Raw genomic sequence first — 21540 nt, forward strand, 5'->3', positions numbered from 1 at the left:
AACTTTGACTTTTTTCAGCAATATTTAAGAACACTGTGCTATAGCGATGCAGAGAATTTACTGATGGCTTTGTGAATAGAGGCACCATAACAATACGGTGTTGAGCTGGTTTTTGCTGCTTTGACCATTCAGGTGGCAATAAAGATTTTTATAACTGACCCAGTGGGATAATCAAGTCCTGTACAGGGTGTTCTGGTCTGCCAGAGATAAAAGATCACCCTCCTTTACAAAAAATCCCTTGCTGAAATGTACGTATATATTTTAATTAAATAACTCAAAATTTTGGAAGGTACAATTGCTGAATCTGAATTTGTTAAACACACGTTGATGGTATGCACCAGCAAAATAGCCCTTGTATTAATCAGGTGCCTAGTCTCCTGCACTGAGATATTATGAAATTCAACAATCCTTTGGGCAGTATCTTTTCTTCCTCCAGTTTTGTCTTGTGCTGGATTATGGCCCTCCATGTACCAACAGCTTCCTGGCACCTCACTGAGAGTATTTGTCTTGTTTGAACGAGAACAATGAATTTTGGCAGCGTATCCCAACATGGGAGCATCAAGGCCCAAGCAGTGTACAGCAGAAAGACAAACACACACGAACACACGTGTTTATCACAAGTTGTCACTGGCTGGTGGTCAAGTTCAGGGACTCCGGCTGATGTGTACCTCCAGGGTACTGAGACCGACTGCGCCACTCCCTAGTACCGGGGCAGTGCTGTATAGTATTCTCTGCATGGCTGTGTTTAGTGGAGGAGGGCCATATGTAGCTTTGACAGCTCCAAGCATTGAGTTAGTGCTGGAGGAGTGCCCTGCTGCAGCCAATGAGTTCGGGGCACCACCTGGAGCTGCACATGTTTACACAGGGGGGCGGAGAGCATTCATTCTGCCGGTACAGGGAGGAAATCTCAGGGAAAGCGTGGAAACACTCAAACCGGAGTTCGGATCGGGCGAACAGACAAGGTTATTCGTAAGGATGACAGAAGAGAATAAAAGACTAACCCAATTGCCGATCCATCACATTTAATAATTTGCAAATGAATCAAGCTTAAGCCGTCTCTGTGCACAGTTGTGAGTATTTTTTTACCTGTTAAGTGCTCAAGTAATCATTAAATGGATTTAAATAATATGGGGACAGAAAAATGTCTATTTAAAAGTTATTTTTCTTGGCGGGAAGGAATGTATGAATTCGAGAAGCAAATGATGCATTAATGTTTTAAATTTTCCATTCAAATGATGACTTTGGTTCTTGATATAACAATTATTCGGGAATAAACTCGCTCCTAACTGGCATGTTCATTTGGTAGTAAATCTATAGTTTTAATTTCTGGTGTTATTAAGAATCTCTGTATTTTTAAGGTAATGTGCGGGCAGTCATTCCGCTGTTTTTGCAGAAGTCCACTCCTAATTTTGCAAGTTGCAATGTCAGCTTTGCGAAGGCTACGAAAACAAACAACTCTGCTCTGAACGCCGGGCGGTTTGCGGCTTGATTTGGTTTTATTTCCCCATCCCCCACATATTATTTTAATTCTAGTTACTTTGCAATTGCATCTTTGCATCTGAATACTTAAAATAGAAACAAGCAAAAAGGGGGCGAAAAAGCTCGCGATGCAAGCTCGCCGTTCTGCAAAGAGGTCGATTTTGGGCAGCCGGGTTTGCGCTCCGAGTCCGGCCGGGAATGGGCAGCTCATCCCCGGGGTGATCCAGGCGCTCAAATGCCAAAGCAAGGAGTCCGGGGGGCGGTGCAACTTCTACACGGTGATGCTGGAAGATGGGACCCTGAGGGAATACCCGGAGGAGGAGATTGTGGTGGTGGGACCCGGCTTCCACAACCACGGCAACAAAGTGCAGCTGAAATGCAGAGAAAAGGTGTGTAACTGGTTGTCAATTGGAAACGTGCCTGGCTTGTGTCTGTGTTTGCAATCCTGTGCATCCTGAATGCTGCCCCTCACACCAGTGACAAGAGGCAGAGATTCGCAGCAACACCTACAAGCACCAGCCATCCGCTAAGATGCAGCGACTACAGCCCAGTCCAGCCAACCCAAACTCACTCCTCCCGGGACATTTGGAGGCTCCAGAGCCTAGGGTTCTCCTGTGGACCTCAGGGGGGCGGGTCATTCATTCTCATTTTAATCCCAGCTAGCCATTTGGAAAGGTCACATCGCTAACCCCATCACAGATCTCAGTGTTATTTAGTGATAGCTGGATCCGAATCCCAACCTAAGCTACTGTTGGGTTTTATCTTTTGTCCTCAACAGTGACAACGAGTCAGAGTAATTTCCAGCAGCTTTTTTAAAATGAAATATTAGTTCAAATTCTATGAAAGGGTTTTTTTTGTCCCAGTCGAGGTATAAAATGTGACAGCAGTCGGCATCTTAAATAGATGCAAAAGTGGACAGATCACGGTTTGGGCCAGGTTGGCAATATTTTGTCCTCTGTGCAGTGGAGACAGGGCACCCGCCAAGAGCTTTCAGAGTGCAGCAGCCCAACTCCACACACAACAGAAAACGGGAACACAAATAAATACTCATCGGAAATCCCAGAAAATTCGCGCCAAAATCCTGTGATCAGAGATGCAATGTCCCCCCCACCCCCATATTTAGCAACCTGGGGTTATTGTAGAACAGACGCAGTGTGTGGAGTGCTTGTTTACTGAGGCTGTAATTAAATGCTGCATTTTATCAACCCTTGATTGAATAAAAGACAAGCATCCTCAGGTGCGGCTGTGTTATTGCTGATGCTTCTTGTTCTAACACTATGTTCTCAACCCAGAAGAATGAGAAGGGAAGGGCCTCAAAAACCAAAATAAATTGAATATGCAATAACCAGCATTCCTGGTCTTTTAGGCTGGGCACAAACAAGGGGCATGGCCCTGGACTCCGCCTCTTTGTCAGTTTAAGCTCCTTGGAGCTATATGGTTAAAATGTTCACTATTACAATCAAGGAATATATTTGTTTAATCATGGAAAGGAAATATTTCCACAGGAAAATATAAAAATAACGCATACAGAACTGTAATTGCACAGTGTCAGCTTAGATCAATATTAATGCAACTGCTGATAGTATTTCCAGTTGAATTGGTGTAAAAGGATGCATTTGACATAAAGCTAGATGTCTTATGAAAATTACCCTTGGGGTCACTGGGAACACAGGGGACTTTTGAGAAACATAGTTAATGTACCTTTCCTGTTTCCTGTTTAGTGAAACTTGACACCATTATTGTAATGGTAGTTTATTACTGGTATTTAAGAATATTGTATGTTGTTTGGTTTGTATCCTGAGACCAGAATCTTAATTCCTGAATATAATTAATGTTAAATGTAAACATTAAGGATTAACTGAGGCCATTAAAGTTCAGCCCTCCAATGAATTAACTCCTACTACAACACCCACATATAGCTGGGGACTCGTGCCAAAATAAGGAAAGCTGTCCACACTAACAGCTTGACATATTCAGAATCATAGCTTTCATCTTGAGGTTAGCAAGGACGCAGAATGGGAGAGTTTGGCGTCCGTCCCCAAGAGTGGCTTGATAGCATCAATGCTGACCAAGCTGGCTGAGTCCTGAAGGACATAGCTAATTGATTAGGCCTGTGGCAGGTGGCAAGAGAACCAACACAAGGGGAAATGTACTTGACCTCGTTCTCACCAGTCTACTTGTCGCAGGTACATCTGTCAATGACAGTATTGGTAGGTGTGACCACTACTGTTCTTGTGGAGTTGAAATCCTGTCTTCACACTGAGGACATGCTCCATCATGTGGCATACCACTGTGCTAAATGGGATAGATTCATAATAGATTTAATAACTCAACACTGGGTATACATGGGGTGTTATGAGCTATCAGCTGCAGCAGAATTGTAATCCATCTCAATTTGTAACCCCATGGCCCAACATATCACTCACTCTAGCATTCCCATCAAGCCAAGGGACCAACCCTGATTCAATGAGGAATGTAAAAAAGGGCATGCCAGGAGCAGCACCAGATGTGCCTGTAACTAACAATGAGGTACCAACATGGTGAAGTTATAACACAGGACTACATGCATGCTAAACAGTGGAAACTGCATGTTATAGATAGAGCTAAGCAAACCCACAACCAACAGATCAGATGAAGTCCTGCCACAAAATTATGAATGGTGGTGGCTAATTAAACAAAGAACCAGAAGAGGAGGCTCCATGAATCCTCATTAATGGGGGAGCCCAGCACATCAGTGCAAAAGTCAAGGCTGAATTGTTTGCAACCATCTTTAGTCAGATGTGCTGAGTGGATGGTCCACCTTGACCTTCTGAAATCCCCAGTATTACTGAAGCCAGCCTACAGCCAATTCAATTCCCTCCACATTATATTGGGAAATGGCTGAGTTCAATGGATACAGAAAAGGCTAAGTGCCCCGACATCATCCTGGCAATAGTACTGAAAACTTATGCTCCAGAACTAGCTGTGCCTCTCACCAAGCTGTTCCAGAAGAAACTAGCTCCCAAGAAGGGAGGCAAGAAAGCTTTAAAGAAACTCAGTAAAGGGCGGCAAGAAGTGGCGAAGGTTGAGGAAGGAGAGTTGCTCCATCTGCATCTACAAAGTGATGAAGCAGGTTCACCCCGACACTGGCATCTCCTCCAAGGCCATGACCATCATGATCTTGTTTGTGAACAATATTTTCGAGGCAGTCGCAGGTGAGACTTCCTGCCTGGCCCATCACAACAAGCGCAGCACCATTGGCTCCCGGGAGATCCAGACTGCCATGCGCCCGCTGCTGCCCGGGGAACTGGCCAAGCACACTGTGTCGGAAGAGACAAAGGCAGTGACCAAGTACACCAGCTCCAAGTAAAACTCCACAATGGACCGAAAAACACATACAGCTACAACACTGGCATCTACCTGACAAAGTGCAAAAAAACTCAGTTACGTTCTGTCCAGAAGAAAAAAAGGACAGATCCAATTCAGTCAATTATCATCCCATCAGTCTTTCAGTCTCGATCATCAGCAAAGTAATGGAAGATGTCCTTGACAGTGCACTCAAGTGGCACTTACTCAGCAGTAACCTGCTCACTGGTGCTCAGTTTGTGATCCACCAGCATCACTCGGCTGCAGGGTTCATTACAGCTGTGGCTCAAACATGGACAAAAGAGCACAATTCTGAAGGGGAGGTGAACATGATTGTCCATTAAGGTAGCATTTGACCGAGTGTGGCATCAAGTAGCCCTAGCAAAACTGAAGTCAATTGGAATTGGGGAAAGCTATCCATTGATTGGAGTCATAGCTCAAAGAAAGAGGGTTTGGTTGCTGGCCAATCATGTCAGTTCCAAGACATTGCTGCAAATATTCCTCAGGGTAATGTCCTAGAATGAATCACTTTCAGCTGCTTCATCGATGCAGAAGTGGGAATGTTTGCTGCCGATTGCACTGTGTTCAGCACCATTCACAACTCCTCAGATACTGAATCAGTTCATGCTGGCATGCTGCAAGACCTGACAACATTCAGATGTGGGCTGATGGTGGCAAGTGACATTTGTACCACACAATGAACATCTCCAATAGGACAGAATTGAACCATCCCCCCTTCACATTCAATGCATTATCCTTGTCAAATCCACCACCTTCCACATCCTGGGGCCACCGTTGACCAGAAACTTAGCTGGATCAGCCACATAAATACTGTGGCTACAGGAGCAGGTCAGATGCTGAATATTCTGTTGCAAATAACTCACTTCCTGATTCCCAAAGCCTGCCCACAAGGTGAGAGTCAGGAGTGTGATGGAATACTCTTCACTTGCCTGAAGGGGTGCGGCTCCAACAACACGCGTGAACCTTGATACCATCCAGGACAAAGCAGTCCATCCACCACCCTGAGTCGCACTCACACTGCACCATAGCACAGTGTCTACCATCCACAAAATACACTGTAGCAACTCACCAAGGCTTTTTTGACAGCACCACCTAAACTTCTGACCACTGTCATCTAGAGGAACAAGAGTAGTAATAGATTGAAAACACCACTAACTCCTGAGTTCCCCTCCAAGTTACACACCATCCTAACTTGGCAATATAACACTGTTCTTTTATCATCAGTGAATCAAAATCCTGGAATTCACTCCCTCTCTATGGGCACAGTGGGTATATCTATACCACACAGACTGCAACTGTTCAACAAGGTGGCTCACCACTGTTGTATAAGGGTCTGGCACATACAGGGTTAATGTGAGACTGAGTACAGTACCACTTACAGAGTGATGTAAGAAGGCACATGACCCAGACCTAGGTTCAATGTGGTGTTGTCAGAGATGTGTAAAGGCCTAGACATGAAGATAGCTCCTTGCCTTTACCCTTTGATGTATATAGTTACAAGTAGTTAATAAAGATTTGCTGTTAACCTACTGAAGACTACAAAGACTTATTTAAGAGACACCGTTCTATAACCAACACTGTCCCAATGTGATGGCAGCTCAGGATCAAAAACCCTCAACTTCATTAAAATGCTGAAACACTAAGCAAAAGCAAAAACTTCAATGGAAATCCTGACCTGAAAGAAGCTGCTAACAGAAGCTGAAGACCCTGAGAAAAAGGCTTGGAAGCTGAAGGCAGAGTTTTTGACTGCAGTAGAAGACTCCATGGAACCTCCCCTTGGAATTCAGCTTCCGAACGCAGAATCTGCAAGGGTGAACTACATATTTTAAATTTCCAGGCTGCAGCTGGTCCCGAGAACCCTTTCACGAATCCAGTGCCAGAAGCGCCATTTGAATGAAACCCATTGCTGAAACACATTGCTAAAAGGCGATCCCCAACTCAGAGCCTCAACATGTGGCCCCCGAGTTGATAAAGAGAAAAAAAAATCTATACGGCACATTGTGATCGTCCAACTTGGAAAACAGTGAGCTTACGTTTAAATTTCAATGCCTCGTTACTTGGAAAAGCAAACCGCTGAACAAAAGAAATTGGCAGACAGCCGACCCAGACCGCTATTGTTAAAATATTTCTGTCAGGAAATGCGTCATCACCATTTTTTGGAGCCTGCCGAAACCAGCAGGAGCGGGAAATCCTTTGTATCGCAGTGAACGGCGACGCCATCTCGAAAGCCTGTAAGCTCTTAAAGCTGTTACCCACACTTGAAAAATCTTTAACACGGATCACAATTCAACACCTTCCAACTCAGTTTGGACTAACCCAAGGCCCAGGCTAGTCACAAAATGGGGCCTTTGGAGGAAAAGATTTTTAAGTGACAGTATTACTCCAGGCTTCAACAAAATGTCTGTAGACCTACAAACTAAAGGTGATCTAACCCCAGACAAGGCAATCGCATAGCTAGATTGCCTGATCTATGCGAGCTACACAGGACAATCTTAAGGGGAGAGAATAAAACCGAGAACAGAAGCCAACCCCCTGCCCAGCTTATCAGGTCACAAAGACACAGGGACAATCCAAGTCAGGGAAAGCAATTCCTGAACCCACCAGCAGAGCGATCTTGTCAGTGAAGTGGTGTGAACGCCCTCATAGGATAGATCAGTGTCCTGCGAGTACAGCCAATGCCTTTGCTTTAACAAGAAGGGTCACTTTGGCAAACTGTGCAAGTCAAAAACCCAGAAATGCACAGCCCAAAAATCATCCACGAGGTTGAGAGCGATAATCCAGAAGAATACAGCAATGCTTCTTGGTTGAGGTCAAGAATTGTATATCTGCATTTTTGAATGCTGACATGCTTGCAAATAGTCATCTAACAAATTTTAAATTAGATTCAGGCACCAGCATGACAGCCCAGTCAGACAAGGAACCATGGCTGAAAGACCTCTGGCTTTGACTCCACTTTATGGAGCAGGAGGAATCTGACTTCCAGTCAAGGGCACTCTGCAGGCAACTCTGAGGTGTAAAGACAAAATGATCCAACTAACCCCTTCTGTCGTCCACAACCAGGACTACTCTTTATTAAGCCACAGTGCCTGTTTAGAACTGAACCTCCTGCAAAGGATTGATGAGGTTAACTGACAAGGGCCTGATTCCAAATACAGATGTGAGTCTCCGAAGCTCTTTACAGGACTGGACTATCTGAAAAATAGATGCAGGATTATGGTAAAGAATGATGATAAACCAGAATGCATTTTCACTCCACCAAAAGTCTCCCACCCTCTCGTGAAGAAAGTACGGCAGCAGCTGGACGAGGTGATGAGCACAACCTACAGCTTGATGCTCCGGGATGATGCCAGTTTTCTGCATCTGTGTCAGTCTGACACAGCTTAACAAGGCTGTGGCTAGAGAGGTTCATCCCATGTCCTCAGTGGACGAGAGCCTGACTAAATGCTCAAAGAGCACGGTGTTTTTGAAACTAAACACAAACAGTGCATTCTGGCAACCCCCCCTCGATAAGTACTCTTGCCCCCTAACCACATTTATTAGCCCCTTTGGCAGTATTTGCTTCAGCCATCTGCCCTTTGGGATCTCGTCAGTGCCAGAGATATTCCAACACACAATGTCAGACATCTTGCAAGGACTTCAGGGGATCATTTGCCACATGGACGTTGTCTTAGTTCACGGGCAATGTGGAAGAGAATGGCAAAAGGCTCATGGCAGCCTTGGAGCAACCGCAGGAGGCAAGACTGACGCTGAACGCCAAATGTGAATTTACAAAGGCCTCCATTCGGTTCCTGAACTATATCATCAGCAACAGAGGCAGCACAGCTGGCCCACGAAAAGCCAAGGCAATCGCTGACTTCCCCACCCATTCCTCCGCCCCTGAGCTCCAGTATCTCCTGGGGCTGGTGAACCAGCTGGCAAAGTTCTTACCTAACTTGGCACAGCTCACAGAACCTTTTGAGGCTCCTGCTCAGGAAAGACCAAGCGTGGTGCTGGGATTCACAGCAAGAACAAGCATTCACTCGCATCAAGGAGATGCCGCTCTCCACTGACATTCTGGCCCACTATCACCCAACCCTATCCACCACCATAAGAGCAGACACAGCCCTTGGGGCAGTCCTCTTTCAGGAGCAACTGAATGGAAGTTTTTGACCAGTGCACTGCGCGTCCAGAGAGCTGTCAGATATGGAGACAAGATATCCCGTCATAGAAAAGGAAGTTCTTGTGGTCACATGGGCATGTGAGAAATTTCCTGACTATATCATTGGCCTCAAGGTCACAGTTGAGACAGACCATCAACTACTGGTCTCTTTATTGAGCAAGATGGAGCTCATAAAGATGCCTCCGAGGATCCAGAGGTTTTGTCTATGCCTCATGAGATTTGCCTATGAGACGTCTATGTCCAAGGCAAATATCAGACGGTGGCAGACAAGCTTTCAAGGGCCACAGTGGGCATCCTAACAGAACAGGATGTCAACTTCGTTGCAGAACTGGAGGCCTACTCCCAAGCAACTACCAGACCCCTGCCAGCAACCACAACCAGGCTCCAACAGATCTGCCAGGACAACTCCACAATGAAGAGTGTGTCTGCATCTGTAGCTACTGCCAACAAGGATGGCCTCAACAGAGACCCACCAGAGATGCTGCAAAAAAGTGGTTCAAGCAGCAGAACCATTTTATAGTCATAGGTGATCTCCTGGTCTACGATGAACGGCTGTGACATCCCAGCCTCCCTGCGGTTGAGATGCCCTTCAGAAAGTACACCAGGGCCACCTGGGCATCGCTAAGTGTGGGTCACAGGCCCAATCTGCCCTCTGGCGGCTGGGCATCTCCAAAGTGATAGAAGAGACCAATCCAAATTGCCATGGTTTTGTGTTGCACCGGCAGGACCAAAGGGAGCCCCTCATTATCATGCCATTCCTCAACATGTCTTGGGAGAGGCAGGGCATAGACCTGTTTGTCTACAATGGCAGATCCTTCCTGATAGTGGTGGGCTACTTCTCCAGATGGGTGGAGGTAAAACAACTTTATCTGAGTACCACAGAGACAGTCATCAGAGTGTTGAAAGAGATGCTTATGAACCACGGCATCCCAGATGCGATCATGTCCAATAACAGCTCATGATTCTCCTCTGAATGCTTCACAGTCACAGCCAGCTTCTGCCACTGCACCAGCTCCTCAAGATACCTGCAGTCAAATGGGGAAGTGGAACGAGGGACCCGCATGGTGAAAGGGCTTTTGAAGAATTAGGACTTTCCCACCACTCTGCTCACTTACAGGCCTACTCTTTTACAATGTGGTCTGTCTCCATCTGAGCTCCTGAGGGGCAGGCAACTCCTGCTGAAAACACTAATGCCAGGGTTGGTAACCAAGGACTACCTGGACATCCAAAGAAAGGAGCAGTTGTACAGACAGAATCAAGCTTCTGCCAACAGCAGAAGGCACCACACCAGACATTTGCCACAGCTGAAGTAGATTGACAAAGTCTGGACCCCGCACCTTGGGAGACCAGATGGAACAAGGACCAACCCTGGTCCTACCAGATTGACACAGCAGAGGGCATGGTCAGACGGAACAGGATGAATCTCTGCCCTCTCCCTGGGCTGGCTGCTCTGATCACACAGTGGAGGACTATTGAGGAAGATACCCAAATGCTAGCCCGACCTCCAAGTCAACAGCAAGAACCAGAGCCAACAGAGCCTACCATGCCTCTGACAGAATGGTGGACGAGATATGGAAGGGTTATAAGGCTTCCAGACCCCCTGAACCAGTAAATTCAAGGATTTGAAGGGGGAAGATTGGGTATTGATAATATTTTAGTTGTGATAATGTAGTAATAGCAATAATGTGGTAACAACAATGTAAATGCATGTGACTGTAAGACATGAAGTAAACTAGTGTAACTTCACACACCATGGGCGGAAGTGCAGTATAAAGGTGTGACACAGAGGAGATGGTGGTGCAGTGATATTGTCACCGGACTAGTAATCCAGAGGCCTAGCCTAAGCCATGGGGACATAGGTTTGAATCCCACCATGACAGCTTCAGTTACCTAGTCTCGGCAATAGTGACTATAAAATCATTGTCGGAAGGAAATCTGTCGTCCTTACTGGGTCTGGCCTACATGTAACTGCAGAGCCACAGAAATGTGGTTGACTCTTAACTCCTCTCTGGAATGGCCTAGCAAGCCACTCAGTTGTATTAAACTGCTAAAAAGCCTACAAAAAGGAATTAAACCAGACGGATTACCCAACATTGACCTAGGCAATGGAAATGACAATGGCAAATCCAGCCCTGTCAACCCTGCAATGTCCTCCTTAGTAAGTCTGGGGGCGAGTGCCAGAACTGGGAGAGTTGGCTCACAGACTAGTCAAGCAACAACTTGATTTAGTCATACTTATGGAATCCTACCTTCACAGACAATGTCCCAGACACCAACATCGCCAGGCCTGGGTATGTCCTGTCCCACCAACAAGTCAGAGTTGCCAGAGGTAGCGGCACAGTGGTATATAGTCGGGAGGGAGTTGCCCTGGGAGTCCTCAACATCGACTCCAGACCCCATGAAGTCTCATGGCATCAGGTCAAACACGGGCAAGGAAACCTCCTGCTGGTTACCACCAACCGCTCTCCCTCAGCTGATGAATCCATATTTATCCGTTTTGAACACCACTCGGAGGAAGAACTCCGAGTGGCTAGGGCACAGAATGTACTCTGGGTCGGGGACTTCAATGTCCATCACCAAGAGTGGCTCAGTCACATCACTACTGATCGGGCTGGCCGAGTCCTAAATGACATAGCTGCTAGACTGAGTCTGCGGCAGGTGGTGAGGGAACCAATCAGAGGCAAAAGCCTACTTGACCTCATCCTCACCAATCTACCTGTTGCAGATGCATCTGTCCATGACAGTTTCGGTAGGAGTGACCACCGCACAGACCTTGTGGAGATGAAGTCCTGCCTTCACATTGAGGATACTCTCCATGGCACTAGTATTGTGCTAAATGGGATAAATTTCAAACAGATCTAGCAACTCAAAACTGGACATCCATGAGGTGTATGGGCCATCAGCAGCAGAATTGCACTCAACCACAATCTGTAACCTCATGGCCCAGCATACCTTCCACCCTACCATTGTTATCAAACTGGGGGATCAACCCTGGTTCAATGAAGAGTGCAGGAGGATATGGCAGGAGCAGCACTAGGCATACCTAAAAATGAGGTGTCAACCTGGTGAAGCTATAACACAGGACTACTTGCATGTCAAAACAGCATGCGATAGACTGAGCTAAGTGATCCCAAAACCAACAGATCAGATCTAGGCTCTATAGTTCTGCCACATCCAGTCGCAAATGGTGGAGGACAATTAAACAACTCACCGGAGGAGGAGATTCCACAAATATCCCCATCCTCAATGATGGGGGAGCCCAGCACATCAGTACAAAAGGCAAGGCTGAAGCATTTGCAACAACCTTTAGCCTGAAGTGCAGAGTGGATGATCCATCTCAGCTTCCTCCCGAGTTCCCCGGCATCGTAGATGCCAGTCTTCAGCCAATTTGATTCACCTCACATGACATGAAGAAACAGCTGAAGGCACAGGATATTGCAAAGGCTATGGGTCCTGACAACATTCCAGCAACAGTACCGAAAGCTTGCGCTCCAGAACTAGCTGCGCCCTTGGCCAAGCTGTTCCAGTCCAGCTACAACACTGGTATCTACCCTGCAATGTAGAAAATTGCCCAGGCATGCCCTGTCCATAAAAAGCAAGAGAAATCCAACCTGGCCAATTACTGCCCCATCAGTCTACTCTCAATCATCAGCAAAGTGATGGAATGGTTCATCGACAGTGCTATCAAACGGCACTTACTCAGAAACAGCCTGCTCACTGATGCTCAGTTTGGGTTCCGCCAGGGCTACTCAGCTCCTGACCTCATGACTGCCTTGGTTCAGACAAGGACAAAAGAGCTGAACTCCCAAGGTGAGGTGAGAGTGACTGTCTTTGACATCAAGGCTTCATTTTACCGAATGTGGCATCAAAGAGTCCTAGCAAAGCTGGAGTCAGTTGGAATCGAGGGGAAAACTCTCTGCTGGTTGGAATCATACCTAGCACAAAGGAAGATGGTTGTAGTTGTTGGAGGTTAATCATCTCAGTCCCAGGACATGACTGCAGGAGTTCCTCAGCGTAGTGTCCTAGGCCCGACCATCTTCAGCTGCTTCATCAAGACCTTCTTTCTGTGATAAGGTCAGAAGCGTAGATGTTTGCTGATGATTACGTAATGATCGGCATCATTCGCGACTCCCCAGATACTGAAGCAGTCCATGTCCAAATGCAGCAAGACCTGGACAATGTCTAGGCCAGGTCAGCGTGCCCAGATCTTATGAATGATTCAAAAAAAATTCTTTGTCTCATAATGTTTTTGCTCTTGCTATTTTTTCTCCATGTTTGTTTTAATTTTATGTCTAGAACCTTCACCCTGTCCTCTCAGCTGAGGAAGACATTTTGCAGAAAGAAATAATTAAATTAATTTTTTAAAAATCCTGGAATTATCCAGAAAAGTTTAATCTCTGATTAGAAGATTGATGCTATAATCTTGTATAATAACAAGCATACAGAGCATTTAAAAGATGTGCGTTTTCTACAGTGCCTGTATTGTTGACTTGCAAGCAGCCCACCCATTTTGCAGTATCTGATTAGGTTGTTAAGTACAAGCACACCGCGCTGTCCTTTCAGTAGTACAATTTTCAAAGCACTGTTTACTGCGCAATAAAATGAATAAAAACATAAAGGAGACCTAGCAGCATCTGTGGAGAGAGAAATAGGGTTAGCGTTTCGAGTCGAATATGACTCATTTCATTTTTATTTTCAGGTTTATAGCACCACAGTATTTTGTTTTTATTACAAAATACAAGGACCCTTTTTGAACTCTTTACGATCAGGACTGAGGACATTATTTAAAATCAACAGCTATGTTAGATAGTTTCATAGCTTTTGTTAACACTATAGCTGTTGAAAGTTGTTGTTAAAGCCACCCACCAGCTCCCCCCACCCAGATAGACTTGTGAAAATTTCATACACCACTTGATTTTGCACATTTTGACTAGCTGCAATCATTTTATTTGGCCACAAAAGGATACTCATCAGCATTTTACAGGATTGCGAATACTAACTTGCTGACAGGCTACTCCTACAAACATAAGTACACTTCTAAGGATTTTGAAAAGGTCTTTGTCTTCTTTGCCTTACTTCTATAACTCCCTGCTCAACCATTCTCTAATGGGATATGACCTGAGGTACAGGCACATGGAGTCTGCTGAGGGACATGAGTGAATCACTACAGCCACTTGGTAGCATAGAGCTTTGAGATTGCATTGGAGTAAGAATATTAGAATGCAGAAGGGCAGGACGTTGGCTGATCGTGGACCAGCATCATGAGCTGGATTTGTTAGTTAGCTGTGTAATGCCTTTCCAGTAAAATGACTCACCATGGTGGATTTCCAGCAGGCTGCTTTTGACGGTAACAATGTGCCATTTGTGCTCACATAAGAGATGTAATTAATTTATTTTTATACTATGATGGATGGTAATTTAGATGAGAGCCAGACCTTTCAAAAGTAAGATTAGGAGTCACTTCATCAGTGTAGAAGTTTAGAATTCTCTTGCACAAATGACAACTGATACCAGATCGGTTAATAATTTTAAAACTGAGATTGATAGATTTTTGTTTGCCCCATATTCCTTGATACCTTTGGCTAAGGCGGGTACAGAGTTGGGTTGCAGGTCAGCTCTGATCTCATTGGATGGTCAGGCAGGCTTGAGAGGTTAATTGGCCTATTCCTGTTCCTATGTTTCTACCTACGTACTACCCACACACACTTAAGCTATAGATCAACATGGTGTTGCTAACATTACAACTCTACTATTAAAGTTCTTCTAAACTAAAATGACATTTTTAAAAGAACTCCTCAGTTGAAGAGAAAATAAAATTAGGTGAGCCACCTGCTGCCTTGCTAAGCAGCTGTCCCTTGTATGGACAGGCTGTGCCAACTATAGCAACATACGCGTGGCTCCTATCCAACACATTTATTTATTTATTACTTAGAAAGGAATGCCTTTTTTCCTGGACTGCAATTGGTGCATTAACACATGCTAATAAGTGAACCAATATTCATTCTTTTATAAACAGGAAACAAAAGAATAGAAATTCTGATGGACAGTATATTCCTTGCAGATAACTAAATTTTATTAAGGTGATTTTAGTGAAAATTATTTCAAATTTTTTGGCCATCAGTGTATGTTTGGGGATGGAGAGGGGGTTTGGGTTGGGTGCGGTGGGGAGGTGGGGGGGAGGTTAAAATTTGAAAGAAATGGGGAAGACAGCCCAAACCACTCTGTGTGCACATTTCATTTCCATTTTCACAGCTTGCGAGTATCTCATCATGGAGAGGCAGGACACTTCATTAATATATTTAAATCAAGCCTGAATTAAATTTAGCAGAAGCCCCACCTGCCCTGTCAGGTGAGTTGTTGTTCGGTGAATGTAAGACCTAAAGCTAATGACTTCTCAGAGATATCCCTACCGGAATGTGTTGAGACCGACTTCTCCATTGTGATGGGAGGATGGTCTGGCCTGCCTATGCACCAAGCACCCCAGTGTGCATCCTTGTTAGGGTTCTCCTGTATGCCTATATGTCAGTCTTCATCTGAGTCCTGTGTAGCAGAACTTGTGCGTGACCTCGTATAACTCATGGGCCTGAAATGTTGAAAGGAGTTTATTGCTGGCAAAGGGAGCGGGGAATGAGGCAAGATGGGTGTGGGGTGTGTAGAGGGGGTGGGAAAGAGCATTGAACACCCCACCCGATTTGATGTCAAGAAGGAAAGTGCCTAATTATCCTTGCTGCTGGGAGGAAGTGGGATGGTAATACCGATGGCATGCGGCAGGAAGTAATTTTAATCGCTTTGCATGTAATGAATGCCCATTAAACCACAACTTTGCAATTAGGTTGGCAGCTCATGGGAATCATGGGCCTTCAGTTTCCTGGCTGGCTAAAGATGGTGGTGAGCAGACGAAGCAGTCCTCGAGGTGGAAGGTGGGCTAGTTGGAACTGCCTGCCACCACTCGGAGATTTTGTTGGAATGGGGAGAGGAGGCTGAGAAGCATCGCAGGGTTGGTTGAGGATTGTTAAGTGGAGTTCAAGGGTGAGCTCGGGCAAGACAAGGCTGCTTACCCTCTGCGCCCTGAGAGGAATCCCCAGAAGAGACAGACTGGGATTCCTCCTCCCTCTCATTGTACAGTGGCTGCTCCCAGACTACCAGAGAAGGAAGGGACCTGGACGGATGTCCAGATGCCTCATCCCTCTCTTACCTGGTCACTGCTGTATACAGCCCATGGCCACAGTGACGGTGTGCAGGCCCGAGTGCATATCTATCAGGCGTTGATTTGTCTGCTGAACCTGACTCTCCACAGTGGTCGCCAGCCTCTCTATGGAGGAAGCCGAGCTCTCGCCCACCTGAGTTATGGCAGAACTCATTGCCTGGATAGACTTGTCCATTGTATGTTCATGTCTACACAATGCCTCTGGCAGCTCTGCCAGATGTACGTTGTCTGTCGCTGCATCTCCAGTAGGTTTCATTTGGCTGTGACCAGAGGCCCGTCATCAGCCTGGGGCTCAGCATGTGTCTGGGCTCCAACAGTCCTCTGACATTCTAGGCCCTTGGCTGTCACAACCTCTATCAGTTATTCTGATGTGTCTGTGATGTGCTCACCAGGTTGTGACCCCGATAGTAACCGCAATGCTGAGGTGACTGTATCTATACTGGTGGAGGGTGTGGGGGAAAGATGTGAGGGTGCACCCTCTGAGGCTTCGATGCCTTCCTGCTCAGAGGTGGACTGAAGGGTCATGGACCTTGGAGCAGGCTGTCCCTCTGGCATGTGAAGACCTACATTGGAGAACACAGAGATTTAAGTTCACGTTATTCACAATTCCTTTTCTCATCCCTCTGTGACATGCATCTCCCTTCTGCCCAGTGGTCGACATCAAACTTGAGGCCCCCTCGCTCTCTTCTCTGTGCACTCCAGCTTCACTGTTTGTGATTGACTGGCCACCCTGTTCTCCATCCAGTTCCATTACCACTACCTCTGCAGGTTTGAGTGTCGTAATGTCGGGCACTCCTCCACCTGCCTTGGCCCGTTCTCTGCCGTAATGTGCCATTTTCTCCTGAAGACAGAAGGGGAGAATGGACAAGTAACCCTCTTATCGGCACGCGTCCCTCTGACAGATAATGAGTCCCCAGGTAATCTGATCACACTCCCACTATCATGGCACTTGTACTATGATGCCTGCAACTTCACACCGACATGCATCCAGGCCTCATGATGTGCCTGCTGCTGTGCCTTACACATCATCCACCCACCTGCCTGCTCCCTCCCCTCACTGGGACACATTGGCTTTCATGAGGGCAACAAGTACATTGCTCTAATGTCACCTTTCTACTCACCCTGGTGCCAAGGAGGAGATCATTGACTTTTTACATTGGATCCAGGTGGGCCTCGGACTCCATGGTTGCTAACCCCTGCTGTAATCTTCGTCCAGGCATCCCTGATCAGGTAGGAGGTTCTCCTAATACCATTGGTGAGAAAGAGCACCTCTTGCCATCCTTGGATATTCTTGAGGAGAACCTGTAGGGAGGCATCGCTGAACTGTCGGGCCTGAGTCACGTGTCAGATGGACTTTTCCTTCTCGAGGCAGATCAGGGCAAACACTGATGATGCAGGAGTTCTGGCCGATGATCCTGGGATTCAGTGACAGAGAGGAAGGCCGAGTCTGGAGCTGTGTTCAGGAGCTGGATTCCCATCTGCCTCTGCAACACCGAAGCTGCAGCCTTGTAGGCACTGCAGGCATGTTCGGGCGCAGCTTAAAAATGGCACCCGGACACTTACTGTCTCCCAACGCAGAGCTGGCTGGGCCCTGCGCTTCCACTGCCTTTATCTGCTGGCCACCGTGTAATCACAGCCAGCCTCTTCCACCGCGAGCAAACGTACCGCGCGCCTCTGGGTCCGCCATTGGTACCGGTGTCGGGGACGATGAAAATTCTGCCCCTAACCTCTGTTTTTCTTTCCAGAGTTGCTGCCTGACCGGCTAAATATTTCCAGAATGTTCTGTTTTTATCCTCTCCCCCTGTCCTGACTGCAGCCACCTCGTGCCCACTGATTCACCACCACATGCTGATTCCAGCTGTAAGGTTCAAGCAGTGCCGGTGTCTGAGCTGGTGTCTGGTAGTGTCAGATCGAGTGACGTCTGAGTGGTGCAGCTCTCTCTCCTGGGTATCTGAAAGCATAAAATTAGAAGAGGGGTGTTGGAGTTAAGGAGCTAGGTGTAAAGTAAGAGGCCCATGGTCACATCACCTGTAGCTTGTACTTCATGCCTGATGGCAGGGTGAGGATGAGGTGGCACTTGGGAAGGGGAGTGAGGCAGGAACATGCCATCATCCTGATCTCTCAGATCCTCTGGGTCGTGTCACAGACAGCCCCGAGGTGTGGAGAACCACCTGCAAGGTTGGGTTCAGAAGATGAAAGCATGCCTGGTCCCTGCAGGTTCTCTGCTGCTTCCATCTATTTTGTGCCACCTTGTCCTGTAACAGTGAGAGAGAGAGAGAGAGCAGAATGTCGGTGAGTGTGTAGCACTGTGTTTGGTGTGCCTGCCATAGCTAAATAGCTTGAGGTATGTGGAGGCAGTGAGAAGTGGGTATCAGGCTGGCATCATTGGAAGGTGTTAGATAGAGTGTGTGAATGTTAGGCTTCAGTCCTGAGCCTAGGGAGTGCTGCTGGGTGTGAGATGGGGATGTGCTATATTGAACAATAGGAGAGGATTGTGGTAGTGAGTAGGAGATACCATGTGAAAATGCATTCACCAGTTTGAGGTCATTAAACTTCTTCCGACACTGCTACCAGGTCCTTACAGCCAGACTGCTATCTGCAGATGATAAGTTTGTTGTAGGGCAGATCAGTTACACTGAAGGGTGCAGTTGGGAACTACAGATGGAGTTAGATACAATCAGCAAATGGATAGAATGTTGAAAGTTTAATGCAGCTGAAGTTTAATACAGACAATTGCTGTACTTTAGAAGGCAAAACTGATGCCATATATACAGCATAGACAATATAGAAATATCTTAAGTGAAGTTGCAAAGAATCTGGCTTTGATAGAAGTGTTGGCACCTCATGTCAAATCACTTTCAAGTAGCAATAAACAAAGCAAATAAAATGTTGAATTACATTGTGAAGGAAGATCTAAGACTAAAACTGTACCGTACATCAGTTGGATTGTGTATTGTGCTCAGTTTTGGTCATCAATATCAACCGAGTAGGAGACTGATCCCTGGCATTGATTAATTGATCGACAGGGAAAATGTGGGGCTCTGTCAGCCTTGGCAGGAGGTGCCTGTGAGGGAATGTGCAAGATCAGGCAAATCCTGAGCGTTTTTTCAAGCTAAGTCAAGATACAAGAATGAGGGGCACAGACTGAAGCTGGTAAAATAAACAATTTAGGGTAGTCATCAGGAAGAAATTCATCATATAGCTTCAAAATTTGGAATGATCTTTTTATGGTAGTGGGGGGAAATCCATAAACTTATTCAAGATACAGTTTGAATTCAGTGCAGAGGGGGAAGGAGATGCTGCTTTTCATACCTTTCTTTCAGCCTCCAGTAGCTGTTGAGTGTTCAAAAGTAATTAAGTGCATAGGTAGGTGAATGCTTGGTGAGTTTTAAGATTTTATCCCTCTAAACAGGGTATAGTTTAAACCGGTATTGGGGAGATGTAAGTATTGCAGTAAATTTATAGCTTAACTTGTTAAACTACTTGACATAACCACAGATAAAAGTGTAGTAATATTTCTAAACCTGAAACATAATTAGTTGAATAAAACACAAGAAAGGTGACAGGGCAGTAGATGTGTTGCAGCTGTAGCATGTGGGCACTGATGGACAGCAGTGTGATCCATGGCAAACACATCTGCAGTAAGTGTCTGCGGCTCAAAGAACTTCAGCTCGAGTTCATGGGCTGGAGGCTGAGCTGCAGACATTGCAATGCATCAAGAAGAGGGAAAGTTACCTGGACACTATGTTCTAAGAGGCAGCCACACCCCTTAGACTAGATACTTTGTATTTGGTCCGTGGTGGGGGACAGGAGGGTGTGACTGTGAGTGAAGCAAGTATGCAAATCCAGAAGGTAACAATGGAGGAGCCTCAGCCCTGCAACTGTCCAGCTGGTTTGAGGTTCTTGCAGCTTGTACAGACAAGAGCAGGGACTTTAGGGAGGATGAGTGAACTGACCACAGCGCCATGGTGCAGGGAGCCATTCAAGTGGGGGGAGTAAAAAGGAATATAGTTGTAGTTGGGGACCGTATAATTAGGGGAAAGATATGTTCTCTGCAGCCGAGAACATAATCCGCGAAGAGCAGTGGGAAACCAGGGGATTGGGAAGCTTACAAAGACCAACAGAGGACAACTAAAAAAGAAATAAGGAGGGAGAAGATTAAATATGAGGGTAAACTAGCCAGTAATATAAAAGAAGATTGCAAGAGTTTTTTTAGATATATAAAGGGTAAGAGAGAGGCAAAAGAGGACATGGGGCCGCTGGAAAATGACACTGGAGAAGTAGTAGTGGGGAACAAAGAAATGGCAGAGGAACTGAATAAGTACTTTGCGTCAGTCGTCACAGTGGAAGACACGAGTGACATCCCCAAAGTTCAAGAGAGTCAGGGGGCAGAGGTGAGTATGGTGGCCATTACCAAGGAGAAGGTGCTAGGAAAACTGAAAGGTCTGAAGGTGGATAAATCACCCGGACCAGATGGATTACGCCCCAGAGATAGCTGAAGAGATAGTGGAAGCGTTATTGGTGATCTTTCAGGAATCACTCGAGTCAGGGAGGGGCCCAGAGGACTGGAAAATCGCTAATGTAACCCCCCCTGTTTAAGAAGGGAGTGAGGCAAAAGACGGGAAATTACAGGCCGATTAGCCTGACCTCGGTCGTTGGTAAGATTTTAGAGTCCATTATTAATGATGAGATTTCAGAATACTTTGAAGTGCATGGTAAAATCGGGCAAAGTCAGCATGGTTTCATCAAGGGGAGGCCATGCCTGACAAATCTGTTAGAATTATTTGAGGAGGTAATGAGTAGGTTAAACAAAGGAGAGCCAATGGATGTTATCTGCTTGGACTTCAAGAGGGCCTTTGACAAGGTGCCGCACAGGAGGCTGCTCAGTAAGATAAGAGTCCATGGTGTTAGAGGCAAGGTACTAGCATGGATAGAAGATTGGCTGTCTGGCAGGAGGCAGAGAGTGGAGATAAGGGGTCCTTCTCAGGATGGCGGCCGGTGACTAGTGGAGTTCTGCAGGGGTCAGTGTTGGGACCACAACTTTTCACTTTATACATTAATGATATAGATGAAGGAACTGAGGGCACCCTGCTAAGTTTGCAGATGATACAAAGATAGGTGGAGGGACAGGTAGTATTGAGGAGGCTGCAGAAGGATTTGGACAGGTTAGAAGAATGGGCAAAGAATTGGCAGATGGAATACCACTTTGGCAAGTGTGAGGTCGTGCACTTTGGTAGGAAGAATAGAGGCATAGACTATTTTCTAAATGGGGAGAGAATTCAGAAATCTGGAGTGCAAAGGGACTTGGGAGTCCTAGTCCAGGATTCTC

General features: G+C 46.2%; 1 protein-coding gene across 2 annotated transcripts in view; it reads left to right on the forward strand.

The window, feature by feature from the left end:
• The first annotated feature begins 1501 nt into the window (after positions 1 to 1501).
• znf704 (zinc finger protein 704) overlaps positions 1502 to 21540 on the forward strand; it is a 266441-nt gene continuing 246402 nt past the window's right edge. For both annotated transcript variants that reach the window (XR_005943277.1, XM_041189185.1), the window contains exon 1: positions 1502 to 1868. Coding sequence is in view for 1 of the 2 variants with exons in the window: in XM_041189185.1 (XP_041045119.1) it covers positions 1608 to 1868 (261 nt within the window). In the remaining variant the exon portion in view is untranslated. The remainder of the gene's footprint in view (positions 1869 to 21540) is intronic.

This window comes from Carcharodon carcharias, chromosome 6, assembly GCF_017639515.1.
Source record: "Carcharodon carcharias isolate sCarCar2 chromosome 6, sCarCar2.pri, whole genome shotgun sequence".
Taxonomy (NCBI): domain Eukaryota; kingdom Metazoa; phylum Chordata; class Chondrichthyes; order Lamniformes; family Lamnidae; genus Carcharodon; species Carcharodon carcharias.